This window comes from Manis javanica, chromosome 4 (assembly GCF_040802235.1).
Source record: "Manis javanica isolate MJ-LG chromosome 4, MJ_LKY, whole genome shotgun sequence".
NCBI classification, from domain to species: Eukaryota; Metazoa; Chordata; class Mammalia; order Pholidota; family Manidae; genus Manis; species Manis javanica.
Window position 1 is genome coordinate 180,198,040 of NC_133159.1, and position 16,675 is coordinate 180,214,714.

Below are 16,675 nucleotides of genomic sequence, written 5' to 3' on the forward strand. Positions count from 1 at the left end.
CACCACACAGCTTAGCAGGCCATTTCAAAGGAATCCTTCTCTTCTTAAATTTAATACGTGTATTTCTTAATACATGCAAATAAATCTCTATTTCCCTTTGTTTATTCTTAACAAAGAACTGCTCTAAACCGTCCCACCAGTCAGCCAAAGGCACCCATTCCCTGCTTACTGATGGGTGACCTGAGAGTGTACCCAGGAAAACCCTCCAATTGAACTGGGGATCACAGATTGGGGGGTTGGGACATACCTTTTAAAAATCAAAGTTAAAAAAAAAAAAAAAGACATAGGCAGGACTCGTAAAGACTGATTATTTTATTGCACCAAGGTCTTGGCAACAGTTGGGAGCACAGGGACTAGCAGACGGAGCGCCCCGGAGGAGCAGGTGAGTGACAGGGCACTGGACCATCGGGAGAAGTGGCCCACCCCATCACCCACTCTACACGCAAAGTTAAATTAAACCCATGTTCTAAGCCAACCAAGTGACCACCATTATAAAAGCTTTAGTTATTTATATATATTTATATATTTACATGTCACCTCGAATTTCCTAGGCCTATCACTTCCCTTCCCAGTTTGGTGACGATTTTTGCAGGAGGGAAGGACTCGCCTCTACCTAGCAGTGGTCAATGCTACGGAAAGTCAGGCCAGTGCTTGGCACCACCCCAGAGATAACGGATACGTTTTCCTCAGGAAATGATCTTTATAATTACATGGTGGAGAAAGGAGGAGACTGAACGGGGAAGAAGAAGAAAGAGAAAGGATGTAAGTTCTGTGCTAGAAGGCAACTGGGTTTTTCTTTTCCAACTGCAGAACGTACAGAAAAATATGCCTGGGGAAGTAGCTCAGACAGGAATGAAAGTCACACCCCAGGAGGGAGAGCCCCTGCCCACGAAGGCTCCTGCCTTCCTGTCAAGACGCCAAAGCCACCAGGCACTGGGCCAGGCTCCTCGTCTTCGAACGAGGTGTGGCTGACACGCAGACACCGTCGTCCTCCGGAGAGCGAGCGCAAGGCCCCCGGACCGGCGTGTGCGAAGCCCTGCTCGTGTTCTGCCTGAACCAGAAGCGGCCCCAGCTCGGCCCACTGCTCTCCTCCCCGCCTCTTGAAAAGAGAAATATAAGAACGGCAGAAAAATAGAAGAGAACTACCCTCATGCAGAAATGAGCACATCTCCCCATATGCGACCTTTTTTGATACCACCAGGATCATCACCCCAGGCCCCAAGCAAGGAGGAAGGTCCAGCAGCAAAGCCCAGTTGGGGGCGGCAGGGGGCGCCGCGCCACGCAGGCACCGGAAGGCCTCAGACGGGCGGGGTGCGAGCAGCAGAGCCACTGCAGACAGGCCATCTCCGCAGGGGACACTTCCGCGAGGAAAGGCAGTGGAGAGTCCAGGACACTGAGGAGCGATTCTCAGATATACTTCTGCACCTTCTACTACTGGGCACTTGTCTTTTTCTGGAAATTATCACCTTAACTGAGGGCTTCCATATTTATTAAAGTACATGATTGCAGACACAGCTTGAGCAAGATAAAGCCATCTCCTTGAGTTACACAATCATCTAGATTCAAAAGCACTCACAAAATTGAGCAAAGAAAACCAGTATTTGCATATCAGAGAAGGGAACGTATTGCTAATGGAAGCTACAGGCCTGGTTAAAAATAAATGTTTTATGTTAAGTAGTAAAATAAAAGGAGGGTTCGACCCCGAGACCACCACCCATAAGGGAAGGTATGAGCCACCTTGGAATAAATAGCAGCCTGCAAAGCAGATGTGTCTGCACATCATCTCAAACCCCCACAACCCCACCCCAAAATAGCCTTTTGCTCCCCACAGATCATCTAGAGTTTCTAGCAAGGGAGAGATAAGCTGGCAGGGCTGCTCCCCAGTTCCAGAAAAGGGAGAGGCAGCAGTGGGGGCCGGCCTTGGGCTCACTTTCTGGGGGTGGGTAGGTAAGGCATACAGACAGAGCCCCCGCCCCAGGAGGCAGGGAGGGCAGAGTGCCGGCGAGACAGCAGGGCCAGTGGCCAGGAGCAGCTGCTGGGCGGCTCGGCGATGAAAGCAGCCACCGCACACTGTCGCCTGCGGGCGTTTGAGGACACGAGGGGCGTGGCCACCGTCCTCCCCACGCTCTCCCGCAGCCCCCGGACCGGACTCCTCTGTGCAGGTTCTCAGCTGGTGTCCTGTCGCCCCTTCTGCAGGCCACTGTGTGGTCTGTCGTGGCACGCATCGTATCACCAGAGGTCCTGATCCACAGAAGCCCAGGGCCTCTGTGGGCTGTCCTCTCACGGGAGGCTCACAGTGCAGGGCCTGGAGCTGACAGGGCCAGGGAGTCCACGCAGGGCCACTCTTCCATCCAGATGGACAGGTCCCAGGAAGAGACACCTCATCCCACAAGCTGTGGGGCAAAGAACACTGTTCCTGCAAGGAGGAGAGACCCTAGCAGTCTCACCACCACCCGCGTGCACGCCCAACCCAAGGGCAACATGTGACACTGGACGGAGGTCCGAAGCACAGCACGGTCCTCCTCTGCAAGGGGCTGGTGTCCGGACACCCACACCGCACACGCCCCACGTGGCACACTCACGCACACACTCCTCAGCACACACACAGCTCCAGACTGACCTGTTGTGTCGGCAGCAAATTCAGCGGCGAGAGCTGAGGCTGGTAGCCTTAGCTGGGTGAGTCACAGACCAAAAGTTCCGTCTACTCTGAAGTTTCTGGAAGGCGTTGAAGTTTCTCCTCTTCTCTCTCTTGAGTTTTTTCGTTTTCTTTTCCTATGTTGAGAATCACAGGTATCAGTAATTCCCAGAAAGGGCTCTCCTCTGGCCCCGGGGGCTCCTAAGTGACTGCATGATTATGATGCTCCATTCGCTACATACACCAGATTTGCCCTCCACGTGGCCTGCGGGAGGTGTCCCCATCACCCCCCTCTTCACTGCTGAGGGAACAGAAGCAACTGGGGGGATGTCTCTCTCACGGCCATGCGACATTTACAGTGGCCAGGCTGGCACTGAACCTGGGCATCTGGCTGCAGTTTCGCCCTGGACCATTTCACAACACTGCCACCACTGCAGATTGCCCAGGAAGTTCAAGTTCTCCCTGCCTCGGCCCTCAGCTGAGCTACTCTGACATGGCCTGCCATGCCATTGGCACACACCGTACCTTCCCTCGATCGAACTCTTCATCCCAGTCATCAATCACCGTGGCAGTGCGAGCCAGTCTGCTGTCCTGAATGGCGTCCTGACTGACAGCCGACACGGCGCCATCCCACGTCAAGACTATAGAGCAGACACACAAGCGTTAAGACCTTGGAGGATCCCCAGCTACCCTGTGGCTTTACTTCAAGAACGGACTTTACAAATTAGACTGGCCTACTTCTAAACTACTCAGAATTCTGAGTGCCGACTTTTGGTGGAGGTGGACGTGCAGAGAAGGAAAAGGGAGCATGACGACGGGCGAGCTGTCACGGAGACCTGTGGGTCCCGACCCGCAAAGGGTGCTGTTTTCAAGCGCACGCCCTCATTTGAGCAATGACGGCCTCCCATTCCTCCTCCAAGGCTAGATGGTGACGGTAACGCCCACAGGCACCCACGGCAAAGGGCCGCACAGGGCCTCAGTCAGGCCCCTCCCAGACCCAGAGCTCCGCATACTCTGCCTGGCCCCGGGCTGCATGTTCCGCTTCCTCCCAGACCCCAGAGGCACGTCCCTCCAGATCCCTCCAGAGACAAAACCTACCACCGGCACTGGTTCTTGACCTTTGTGCAATGGCCGACAAACATTCACATTCCTTCCCCACCTTTGAAGCTGAGAGAGCCCTGTGCCCCAGGCTCTCAACACGCCAGGCTCCCCATCAGGCAAAAACAAGCCTATCGTGGGAAGACGGAGTCCAGTGTCAAAACCAGTACCTTTTCTCCCATAAGCCTTATCCGATGAATGTTTGAGCAATTCCTGGACCACATCGGAGTCTCTCTCTCTGTCCCAGGATACATGAGGAGCCTGCCCCAGCTCTGCAATCAGACACATTTATATACATTTAAAATAAACCACTGAGGAAACGTTCACACATCTTTTTTTTAAGGATAGAACTGCAGAACTTATTAACAATAAACACTTAAATCATGTGTAAAAGCAAGCTCCTCCTTCCTGCCCCTCATCAGGGAGCCGACAATCATTACCAACAGAGGCTATTGCTCAACTCAAAAAGGTGAAAAACCTAAACCCCCAAACCAAAAACCTACACAGCCGGCAGCATGAGCCCTTGGTCTGATGGAAGAAGGGACAGAAGGAGCTCCAGGTGGAACCCGCTGCACCTACAGGGACTGGCAGAACAAAGGACACAGCCATGGGTGGGCATGGCCAAGTGCGGCCTCCTGCCCTGGAGGGGCCTGGCCACACCCAGGACGCCCAGACCGCGCTGGCGCTGGCCACCCCTTGCCTGGGCTCTACAGCACTGTCTGGACTGGTCCTGCCTAGAGGTCCAGCTGGAATGGACCCACCTCCCTGAACAGAAGGCCGGCCTCACCTCTCCCAGCCTCCGAGCCACTGACCTCATGACCTTCAGGCTCAGTGCCCCAAGCAAGATGGTGTCCACAGCACCAGCTGCCTGCCCTCATGGGCTGTCCCGCTGCCCTCTTCTCCCAGGCTCCTCAGCACAGCCTGGGCCACCCCCAACACTCCTTCTGGTCTCATGGCTGTGAATGTCCTTCTCCAGTTAGCTGGCCCTTCAGGACTAAGTGCAGGCGAACGGGGACCCTCCCCTGTGCACCAGCTGTCCCCCACAGTCAGCGCTGACCGGGCAGCCCCTGCGGTCTGATGACTGCCGCCAAGCTGCTCTATCGCCACCTTTGTGCGGCCTTCCCTCCAACAATGTCCTGGCCACCTACTCCTCAATGCCAGGCAGTAGTGTTTTGCAATGTAACTAATAAAATTCCATGTGTATTTATAAATTTATTTCTTGGGAGTCTGATAAATACCATTCGATCCAAGGAAGAGCTTGCCCGACAGCCCTAGCACAGGGATCCCCAGGCCGCAAGGCAGCCCTGCCTCCCTGCCTCCCTGCCTCTGCGTCTGCCCTTACACTTCACCAGGCGTACTCCACCGGGAGAGCCTGGCTGTGCCCAGCCAGCCCTGGAGGAAAAAAACCAAGAAAAAGCCATCTGGTGGGTAATGCCTTAGCCAGAGGGACATAAGGCCTAGGGACAGCCATAGCACAAGTAGCCCCAACAGCAAGAGGCCACGCAGTTTTCAGAAAGGCCCAGCGACTGAACAGGCAGAGGAAGGAAGGGTTTGGAACCCAACCCTCCAAGTTCAAGTGTCCCAGAAAAATTCCAGGCTGGATGGCCCACAAGTCATTCCAGCAGGTTTAGGCCAAAGAAATGCTGCTTCAGGGAACATGGAGCCTGCGTGTCCCCCCTTCCTCCCTGCAGGGTAGTTTCAGCTGAAGGCTCTGCCAGGTGAGGAAGCTGTGACCCAGCTGTCGGATAAGAGGTCCTCCCAGGACCCCGTGTCCCCCTCTCCTTGTGGATGCACACCTGCAAGGTCCACAGGACGCCTGCCACTCCCAGCCCCTGCCACCCCATGCCTCCCTCCTCATGGGCACACACCTGCACGGTCCCCTGGAAGCCCGCCGTTCACAGATGGCCGGCGCCCTCTCGCAGGGACAGCAGAGGCCCTCTGCCCCTCACCCCTCCGGCCTTTAGGGTGCCCGTTCTCCTCCACTTCCTGCTGTGACTCCTGCTTGCTCGCCCGCTTTCTCTTTTTCCTTGGCGACGCTGCGGTGACCTCTGGCTTGGTGGGGTCCGAGGGAGGGCGGTCCCTGGGAAGTCCGAGTCAGCGGTCAGCTCCAAGCAAACTGGGGGGCAAGAGCAGGGTCTCTGGCCCAGACACCAGACCTCCAACCGGCACTGCCTCAACTCCGCCGAGGAGCCACCCAAGAAACACCCCGACACGAGCAGGACAAAGCACGCATGCTATCCATGGCCACAGTCAAGCGTGTGGGGCATCAGAGAAGAGGACACACAACATTTCCCATCCCAGCCGAGGCAAGTCCTACGAACGGAATGAGGCGGCCGCAGGGCCTGGCTTGGGGTCCCGTGACCTCATCTGTGCTGGCCGGGTCTGGACACGGAGTGCCGGCTACTCAGCGTCCCGCTGGGACGCACAGCACGTGGCATTCTAGAAGGCTGGTCAACGGTTTCTAGACGATGCCCCCCTGGGATGGCCTGTGTGTGTCTGCTGGTAGTAGCAGGGCTGCCTCACTCCTGGCTCTTACCTGTGCCAAGGTGGGTCCTGGTGGAGGCGGTTTCTGCCACCTGCGCCCTCCGTTCCCTTCCTCCTCCTCTTCCTCTTGTCTGTGTGGTGGCCGTCGGTCACAAATCCTACTTGCCAGCCATTCACCAGGTGCTGGCCGTTCACCTGCTGCCGTCCACCCTTGTCCTCCGGTCTGTCCACTGGCAGTTCCACCCGGCCCTCCTTCCTGTGCTTGGGGCCCCAGAGCTGCCTCTGCGCCAGCCCCTCCGACAGCGGGGAGGCCTCTGTGACCTCCGAGTGTCTCCTCTTGCGCCTTCTCCTCTTCCGGGGAGGGGCTGCCTGGCACGTCTCTGAGCCCAGCCCCTGGATCTCTCCCGAGCGGCTCTTTTTCCTCTTCTTAAAGGGGTTCTGGGGGGGCTCCTTGGCCCCTGGAAGCTGGTGTGGAGGGGCCCTGAGGCCCCCACTGGCCTGAGGCAGGGAAGCAGAGGCGCTGGAACAACTCTGTGGGTCTGACGTCCTGAGAGGCTGGGGGCTGCTGGACAGTGACGCGGAGCAGGGACCGAGGGGCGGCTTCAGGTGGCCGGGTGATCTGGGAGCAGGTGAAAGAGCGCTGTGAGCACAGGCAGTTCTGGGACGCGGCCAAGCTCCTTCCTGCCCCCTGCAGCCCCTTCCCCTTCCAGGTCAAGAGTTTAACCGGTTTCCCCCAGTGAATCTCAGACATGTACATAAATTACAGGCAAGTTAGAAAAGACAAGCTAATGGTTACATTCAAATCTACTTAGGATCACAGTAAGAATCATTACACAGCTCTTGGTTTCTTGTCACCAAGCATTTCAAACTATTTCCGCAAACTAACATTTTTAATTTTCTCCAGAAATGTGTGTAGAGAAGAAATCTTCACTAAGCAATGAGTTTCCAAACCCCCAATCTCAAGATGTTCAAACACCGGCCGTGAGCCTTACAAGAACAGCCGATAGAGGCCTATACAACTTCCACAATGATTTTCCACTGAAATATGGGGTTCAGGAAAACCAGAGAAGGGTTTTTTCAGCTGGATTACATAGCTAAGTGAGTAAGGAACAGGACCTCGAGCGTGACACGGTAGATTCCTGCTGGCTACGAGACCCCGGAAGGCTAGCTTTCTGCTCCGAGCCGCGCTATCACATTTCTGAGTGAGTGACAGTGACTGCCTCAAGAGGGCATTGAACTAAACACGCTATCGCCACCCAAACCAGGACCATGGTGCCCAGACTGTACTGCTACACTGTACTGCTCTGTGCTTTCTGGAATTAAAGAAAAAAAGGTTATATGTCAAAAAAACAACAAAATACCCAATAAATGCCTTAAATACTTAAGGACCTACCTAGCATGTGCAAAAATATTGTACTAGGTACATGTGAGTGTGGGAGGACAGGTCGGGTCAGAGAGCCCTCTCCTGGGGCACAGCCAGGTGGAGGTGAGGGTGGGAGGCGTGGCAGTGTCCACGCAAACGCCGAGTCCGTCCCCAGAGTGCCCCTGGCCTCACCTGTCTCCCTGCCTTCCTGCCCAGCTGCCAAAGGCCGTGGTCACCCGTCAACCATCGCACAGCCACTCATCAGCAGCTCTCAGCTTTCCGCCACCCACCACATCACAGGGCACAGGCACCCCATCCCAGTGGGCCTGAAAAGCTCTGCAGAGCTGTCACAGCCCCACAGCACGGTGCCTCCTGCTCTAGAAGCCAATGCAAAGCCGAAGGCCCAGGGAGGCCCTGCAGGGGTGAGGAGAGAGACCCCAGCCCCTCGGAGATCAGCCTGGGGGAGAGCTGCTGGGAGAGGCAGAATGACGTAAGAGCAGAAGGACACCCTCGGCGAGTGTGCAGGGCTCGGCTCGCACCAAGGGTCTCTGTACAGTGCACCGGTCACCGTGGACACGGCAGACAGACGGAAAATGAAGACAAAAGTAAGACTCAGGACCGCCTCTGACTGGCTGCGCTCCATCTCCAGATGAAACTGACAGGAAGGCCTGGGCGTGGGACAGCACCCCGGGCATGTCCAGCTGCACACCACTGTCCCTCCAGCGGGGTGGTGCCCGCCAGCAACTCTTCCCCGGCCAGGCGCACGCTGAGCACAGGGGAGGGCCACCTGGCCCTGGGGGCCTGAGCCCGTGGCTTACCTGGTGGTGCTGACAGGCCAGGTGGAGACGGCGCCGGGGTGAGTGGTTTTCCTGGGGTAGGTGAGGTTGGAGAGTGGCGAGAGGGGAAGTGGACGGAGGTCATTGCCGGCTGCCCTCCACGGGGTGCTGGCCTGCAGTTATTGACATAAATAAAAACTTGGTGGTCTAAAAAAGGTTGCCGTGAGTGAAGAGGGAAAATAAAAATAAAAATAATAAAATAATAAAAAGTAAATAAAAGAGCCCAGAAAGAATGAGAGGACAGAAGGAGAAAAAAAGGGGGAAGTGAGGGGTGGGGAAATGGCAGAAGAAGAATCAGAAGTGTTTTTGGTTAGAAACAAAAAGGAAAATAGGAAGGAAATTTAAACAAAAATCTCAGCATGACAACTCCACTGTTAAGCTCTGCGCTATACACGGTGCCCGCCACGCTCAGGCCCCCACCTGCCCAGTCCCTCCTCGGGAGCCTCCGTCTCCAGGCAGAAATGGAGAACTGCTCTCTCCCCCAAACCTCATCAGCACCCGGAGAATCAGACGGTCAGAGTCCCCGCACAGCCCCTGCCTGGCCCTTTTCTAATCTGCAGGTGCCTGGGAGCACCTGCTGGGAACTGCTCCTCTGGATCGAGGGGGCCACACGCCCCCGCACAGCTCCCCCACTGTCCCCATTCTAAAATCCAGCCTGCCCTCTGATCCCTGACATGCTTCTGGAGGTGAGACTCCCGCACACCCACCTTCTTGGCAGAAAGGGCCGGTTTCTTCGCTGGTGGGGGAGACATGACGCTTGCGGGCTCAGGGGCAGCGTTATTCAGGGCAGGGGACTGGGGCCTCCCCGCCTTAGGGTCTTCATCCAGCAGCGTTCTGGAGGGGCCAGCAGCGGAAGAGGGGGTTCCCTGAGAATCCCGGAAGGGGGCAGCTCCGCCCCTGGGGACCAGGGGGGCCTCGGCAGGGCCACTGCCGGCAGAGCGCTCCGGGCTGGCATCGCTGTAGCCCGGCCTCTCGAGGTGGGCGCGCTCGTCACCCGCCTGGGGCTGCGGCCTGGCGGCGGCCGCTGCAGCTCGGAGCTTGGGTGAGGCAGAGAGGACGGCACCCCCGCCATCCCAGGAGCCCGGCCTGCAGCTCTCACGCCGGCTGCCGCTCGAGTCCCGGGGGCCACGGGACTCCGGAGAAGTTCCAAGTGTCGGGGGGGAGTGCTGTAGGGGAGCCGGTTTCCGGACTTTCTTGCCAGGCTCATCCAGAACGGTCGGCCTGTGTGGAGGTGCTTTGGAGAGTCTGGGGGACGGGGACCCCAGGGACAGCTTCGGGGGAACATATCCATTCTGAGGTTTCAGGCCCGACACGGAGCTGTTCCTGGAAACAGGCACGCCGACCTCTTCAGGGGTCTGTGGCTTTCTCGTCATCACAGGGTCTGGTCTCTAGAGGGAGCAAAGCAGAGGATGCAGTCAGAGCCCGGAGGGGGCACAGGCCAGCGAATCTCCCACAGGCCGAAGCAGAGAGCAACCGCAGAGTCTCTGCTGAGCAACTCAACACCATTATTTATATGGACACACAGTAAAGACACTGTTACCTCTTAGAACAACTTTAGTATTTTGTGGGTTGTGTACATGACGGTGTGTAGCTTTACGATCCTTATCAGGAAAGCAGTTCATTTTCATGAAGATTTGAGAAATACAAAGGGAAAAGAAATTACCAAACTTCCATCACCAAAACCTAATGAATGATCGACATACTGGTGCCTTCCCCTTTGGGTCGTTTCTTCTGACTGGCTTTGGCCTGTGGAGGAACAGCCCCCTCTCACAGGACCCTGCCACAGAGGCCTTTAAGGTGCCCTCTCCGGGAGGCTCCTTAACGCTCAACTCCAGCCGCCTTAGTGTGTCAGGACTTTGTTTCACCTCGACTTGCCTCCAGTTGTCACTGGAATTCACTGTGTCCTGAGCACCTCATCCCCACTCCATGGGACTCACTGACAGCCGCCCTGGAGGCCTGCATCTGACCACCTACCGTCATAGCCCTCCCAGCTCGCTCAGGGGCCTGATGCTTAAAAACTATTTGTTGAAGGAACCATCAAAAGGCCAAATTTTGTTCCGTACTCAGTAGTCCGTGCTACTTTTTGGAGGCTGTGAATATTTTCATGAATTCTGATGCATAGTGCCTAACTGCATGTACTGTACTCCTACGAACAACAACCATTTCTTTTTAAAAATCTGCTAGTTGGACACTACTTCCGGCTCTTACCCAGTTGGCATCCACATCCTTTGCGCTTACAGAGGAGGAGCGACGTAAGTCACAGAAGACGAGTCCTTTCCCCGGCATATATTTACATGTTTCAAATGTTTACCTTGTGTTGCATTTGTTGCAAATATTTTTAGAAGCTTTGCTTTTTTATTTCTAATATTTCATGTACAAAAATTCAAATTTTAGGCTGGCCAATTTGTAATCTGCTTTTCTGTGTCTTCTCAATTTTAAGCTTATGAAGCCTTCCCTCTTCCAGAGAATTACTAAGAATTCCTTATTTTTTCCTGAGTTTTTCCCCCTCTGTTTTTAAATATCTTATTAACACTTTTTCTAAAGGGATACATCCTTCCACTGCACTACAAAACCCTTTCACCTGTTGAGCATTTAACTATATGGAACTTAGGCAATGTTATTTAAAGTAAAATGACTTTTGCGCAGTTCAGGTGGACTTGAAAAGTTCTTTCTGTGATGAAATGTGCAATGTAAGGCAAGCGGCCTTGCAGGAGGACTGACTCAGGGGCTCCTCTCTGCCCACGGTCACCCTCAGGCACCTGCGGCTTCCAACTTCCCCGGCCTAGGCAACCGTGACAACTGCCTTTGCAATCAGGCCGTGGCTCTTCACTGGTATGCTGATTCCAGGGGCTTTTATTTCTGCTCTACTTTCTCGAATGTCAGAGGGACGTACAGTTTGCGTGAGTGACTGAATCCCCTGCAGACTGTGAAAGACCCCAGCAGCCGGTGTTTGCATTTGCATTAGCTTTTCGGACCGCAGGAAAAGGTCGCAGAAGCGGCCAACAGAGGGGGCCAATCTATTTTTGAATTATGAGCTGGAAATCACTCTTTATTTTGTTCGTAAAACTGAGTTAATATTTTTGGTAGAAAATTTCAATTACACAGAAAAATAACTTCAAGGTAATTCCTAATTGTTAGTATCTTACCACATTAGCTTCCTTGCATCTCTCTCTCCATTTACACACATGTATGCATGTGTACGTGCGCACACATATTTCTTTTTAACCATTTCAGACATGATGTCCTTTTACTCCTAAACACATCCGTGTACCTTCCTAAGAACAAGGTCGTTCTCTTAATAGAACCACAGTACAACTACCCAAATCAGGAACCTAACAATGGAACAAACTACTCACATTTTCAGCATGGAAATGTGAGGATAAATAATATCTTGTCCCCCATGCTTCAGGTCAGGAGTTGCTTGGCAAGCCTGCCCTGCATTCCTGCGTGGCAGCTGCTAAGATGGTGAGACAGCCTGGATTTGCTGGGTCAGGTGTCTCATCACCGTCCCTCCCTCCTCCTCACCCAGTGTCAGCTGGTGACCAATTTAGGGAAGAACATGGAATAAAATAGGACCAAGTGTCTCTACTGCCCTCCATTGGGCCAAGGCCTAGCATGAAGAGATTTGGGGGGCCCCACAGCCCCCCAAGAGGCACATGCATGCAGGCTGGCTACTAAAACACTGGTCCTCTTGAACCAGTACCTTTGCAGTCAGCGGGGAGGACACAGTCCGGCTGCTGACATTCTTCTTGACGTGGTCTGGAAGCACACCGGGGCGGCCAGGAAGGGAGGACCCTGACCTGGACAGGGGGCCTCCAGGAGTCTTCTTAGAGCCTGGAATTCTGTCAAAGGAAAGCAAGTTGGGGGATTTTCTTACTGAAGCTACAAAGGCATCAGAGCCTGAGCGTGAGAAGGAATCTGAAATAAGTCAAGGTGTAACCCTGTTTTTTAAAAAAAGGCAAAACACAGGCAAAAAACAGCCAGAGAGAACCCTGCTTCTCTGAAACCTCTGCCCTTAAGCCGACGTGCTGCTGTCAGGCAGCCCCGGTATCCGTATGAGCAGAGAGCAAATTATACTCAGAGTTCTTCCAAGATCAGAGTCTCACTTTTTTAGAAAGCCAGAGAGCCCGCAAGCATTTCATCCAGATTCAGGAGCACATATACGAAGTAGCAAAAACACCTCCAGTCCCCACGTCCTCCAGCCTCCAGGTTGGTGGCAGCTTTCCCAAGTAAAGGGCCTCCAAAGACGGCCCACTGCAGCCTCCCCCCGCCAGACAGCCGACTCCGCTGCCCACTGCGGCCGCTCTCCCCACAGGGAAGGTGTGTCGGCCGGCCACCGTCTGGGCACAACACATCTAATGTGGGGCAGTAATGTAAAATAATAAGGAGCTCTCCCATTTACATTCAAAGTCACCTCGTGGGGCAGATGGCATCCTGCTCTGACCTTCCCTGAGGGCCTGGCTTCTACCTGACAGCCAGGCAGACGTGGTCTGACAGCGCTTCCCACTACATGGGGCCAGTACGATAAGCGCTGCCCAAATCAACACCCCCCTCCGGTGGAATTCCCAGTTACTTTCACACAGAAAAAGGTTAGGGGGACCCAAGAGTACCAGGAAGACAGAGGCAGCGAGCGCCCCGGGGCGGCAGTTAGTTACCGCAGATAGAAGAGCACGTAGGCCTGCTGGTCCAGAACCGCCTTGATATTGCTGGAGTGGACCAACGAGTCGTTCATCTGGTACCACTGTCCACTGCTGGCCTGAAGCACCGCGGGGTGGGCAGAACACAGACCAAAACTATCAACAAACATTCCATAATAGTAACTTTTTAAGGGGAATAAAATCTGTTGTGAACTGCCACCTATATCCAAGTGGTCATTAACTAGCAACAATTTCTTATTGAAATGGTTAGTGTTTTTCTCTAAATGTGAATCCATCCAAATACATGGAAGGAAGTTCAGGAATTCCGGACAGCCCACATTCGGACGGTGCTTCGAATCCCTGCTCCTTCCTGGTGCCCTGATGTGAGCTTCTCCTTCTGAAGGCTGTTTGGCAGGTCTGATCAGCCTAGCATCTCTGACCTATATTCAGCCTTCCTGAGACTCCTCCAGGGTTCTAAGGACACAGCCCTAGAAGCAGCCTCCAGGGTCTCCTGGCAACGTCTGAATACTACCTACTAGGGTGGGTTTCAAGGACACCTCTGCACTCCACGCACCGAAGCACGAGACCCGAACACAACAGAACACGCCATTCCCCACAGAGCAAGTGTTCTGCGGAGCCCACATGCGGACCTGTGCAAACAGGCACTGCAAACCTGCCCCCAGGAGGCAGGGCACCCACTGCCACCTAACCAACCAAACCCGAACCCAGACGCCACCGACCTTCACGTAGCAGTAATAGTGCCCGGCGTGGCAGCTATAGCCCGAGTGCACCAGGACAGCGTACAGCCCATACATGACAGGGTCGCCATTACTCTGGGACATATATGGACGGATGTTGAGGAATTCCGGATAGCCTACGTCCTGTTTGAAAAGCGAAGGAAGAGGCAATTAAAATTCATCATCGAGAGTGGATCAACTGGCCCTCTCCGCCCACAGCTATACAAAACTCCCACTTCAGCAGGCCTTTTAACAATTTGGGGCAACTAGGCATGTGGCAACTGTGCCAGGAGCCTCCCCTAGCCAATGATTAAAACAACACACAGAGAAGGGAGTCTCTCTGACCGGCCGATGCGCCCGTCTCACGTCCCACCAGGCGGCTCACAGTCTACTCGCCTGCCTTTGCCACGCATCCCAATCAGCTCTCTCATGGCCCAGGTCCCGAGTGTCAAGTGACAGTGACCACTCACGTGCTTCCCTGCCACTCCACGGAAACACTGGAGGGAGCGTGGCAGACAATGCTGAGTTTAGGGCTTCCAAAAAGAAGGTGCTGACTCCCTACAGCTGATTGCTACCTAAGTTAAAATTTTAACGGAGTGCCAAAATATATATCAAAAATTGACATTTTTCTTAGGAAATGTTTTCAAAACTTATCTTTGAATGAAAAGAGATATACCTGCATTTCTGCCTGTATACACACACACATTTTTTTTTTAAATGAAGTATAATTTACATACAGGGAAACACATATCCATTAGGTGTACAGTTCAATGAACTCTGACAAGTGTACACTGACTGTAACCCACACTCCTACAGAGCCAGAGACGCCGAGCCAGAGAACTCCCTTGTGTCCTGGCACGAGCCTCCAACTAGATGATTCCCATCACCACTGATTAGTTGTGACTGTTCTTGAGCTTCATGCAGTTATAATCATCCACTATGTACTTGTTAGTGTCTGGCTTCTTTAGATCAACATAATGTCTGTGGTATGTACCTACATGTCTTTTTCCTACTGACAAACTCAAAATCTCAAAAGCCAATCCACACAATAGCTCATGAACCCTAATTCAATCTTGCTAGATATGTGGCCCCCAAAATCAAACAGGCCAGTATTTCCCAAACTGTGTTCCAATGGAAAGCCAGTGCCAGGAGATATTAGGGTGATAACAAGAGCTCCCCAGGGCAAAATCACAATGATCTCCTTCCCCGCTATTTTTCACCGACTTCCCAAAGTCTTGTCTTGCATGGCATAATGCAATGTAAGCACGTGAGTATTAGCAAAATGAATGAACGAGTGACCCCAAACAAAGTTCTTCATAATGAAATCCCTCCTGGAGATTCAAAATGCAGCATAGTTTAACAAAGGCTCTGAGAAGGTCTGCAATTAGAAAGAAACATGTAACTCCAGCTCGACATTTCCCAAACTCAGCTGAGCAAAGAACATTTTCTTTCAAAGTACATTATTAACATTCTGCAGAACAAGTTTGGGAAATGCTGACCTAAGCAAGCCGCCCACCAATGCTAGTGAGGAAACTGAGGATCAGAGAAGGGCCTTGTCCCAAACCACATAACTAGGCTCTAATAACTGAAAATAGATCTCTAGACTTCTATGAAATAAGATTATCTTTTAAAATACCACTGTGCAAAAGAATAATTTTTATTCTCCATTCCACCATGGCATGTAATTGCACCTGTTTTACACAAAACAGGACATGACAGATCTGAGCTACATAGTTCACTGTTGAGCACAATGATTCTTACGGAGACCATGACCTTACATACCAGGAACAGCCCAAACAGGCAAAAGTTGTGGGAAAAAAAGAAAATCTAGTAAGACAGTGGTTCTTGAACTTGACTGTGTACAACAGTTATTTAGGGATTTTGTAAAAAGGCAGACTCCTGGACTCTGTCTTTCAAAGATTCTGAGTTCACTGGCTCCAGGGTAGAGGATGGAATCCATCTTTGTAAAAAGCGGCCAAACAGACGGGGACCTTCCATGAGCACTCACCTTGGTGATCTTCCCTCCACTGACATTGGCAAAGCGCTTAAGGGACAGAGTCAGGACATTGGACGTCCTGTGGATGGTGAAGCGCTTGCTGGCTGGGACCTTTCTCTCGCACCTGTGAGGAAGGGACGGACAAAGGTGTTGGCCCGTGTGCGGAGGATTGCTGTCCTCATGCTGGGTTAACAACTGCAATAACTGCTCCACGGTAACAGGGTTTTGCTAAAGGAGACCTGGGACTTCTACCTCCCTAAATATCAAATCAACACAACTTTAGAAAAGGAAAGCTACTATGGGGAAACAAGGATGAGAGAAAGTAGATATTTTAAAACTGAAAAATATGTTCTCAACTAGGAGATGAAATAAGATGCGTGGAAAAGTAACTCTGGGATAGCAGAGGAAAGAACAATTAGAGCAGATACGGCCATGTGATAAACGGGCAAGCAGGGAGTCACTGTAAGGGACGCCCAAGGACAAGGACAGGAAGGGGAAGAAGACAGGCAAAAGTGACAGCTTCTGGGCTCTGGGAGATGAATTAAGAGAGGGATAAATAGCAGTGTTTTGGCACAGAATGATAAACCTGAAAAGCTTAATTAGGAAAAATATCTTTTAGCAAGTACACCTTTTAAATGACCTAAATATAAAGTAACACAGACCTACAGTAAGCCTGCGCAACCCTGACAAGAACGAGGTCAAAGTTCCATCTGCTGAAATGGACAAATGCCAGAACAACTCAAGTGAAAAATGGAAGTTGCAGAACACGGCCTGTCTGAGGCAGGTTGGCAATGTCAGAGGAGGGCATCTGGGGCAGACAGCCACGCATGGCCACTTCACTGCTCTGTGCCTCGTTTCCCATCCTGCGAAACAGGGGGTAACCACAGCC

General features: G+C 52.9%; 1 protein-coding gene across 4 annotated transcripts in view; it reads right to left on the reverse strand.

Moving 5' to 3' along the window:
• Positions 1 to 290: 290 nt before the first annotated feature.
• Positions 291 to 16,675, reverse strand: part of USP36 (ubiquitin specific peptidase 36) — a 34,686-nt gene continuing 18,301 nt past the window's right edge. For 2 of the 4 annotated variants that reach the window (XM_073236023.1, XM_036996867.2), the window contains 12 exons: positions 15,799 to 15,910; positions 13,794 to 13,934; positions 13,072 to 13,172; positions 12,120 to 12,258; positions 9,124 to 9,804; positions 8,399 to 8,529; positions 6,270 to 6,836; positions 5,602 to 5,813; positions 3,904 to 4,005; positions 3,161 to 3,276; positions 2,621 to 2,772; positions 291 to 2,416 (listed from right to left, as the gene is read on the reverse strand). In XM_073236023.1, the coding sequence (XP_073092124.1) occupies positions 2,641 to 2,772; positions 3,161 to 3,276; positions 3,904 to 4,005; positions 5,602 to 5,813; positions 6,270 to 6,836; positions 8,399 to 8,529; positions 9,124 to 9,804; positions 12,120 to 12,258; positions 13,072 to 13,172; positions 13,794 to 13,934; positions 15,799 to 15,910 (2,434 nt within the window). In that variant the 3' untranslated portion in view covers positions 291 to 2,416; positions 2,621 to 2,640. Of the gene's footprint in view, positions 2,417 to 2,620; positions 2,773 to 3,160; positions 3,277 to 3,903; positions 4,006 to 5,601; positions 5,850 to 6,269; positions 6,837 to 8,398; positions 8,530 to 9,123; positions 9,805 to 12,119; positions 12,259 to 13,071; positions 13,173 to 13,793; positions 13,935 to 15,798; positions 15,911 to 16,675 lie in introns of those variants that run through there. The other 2 variants (XM_036996870.2, XM_036996873.2) reach the window with 2 other exon arrangements.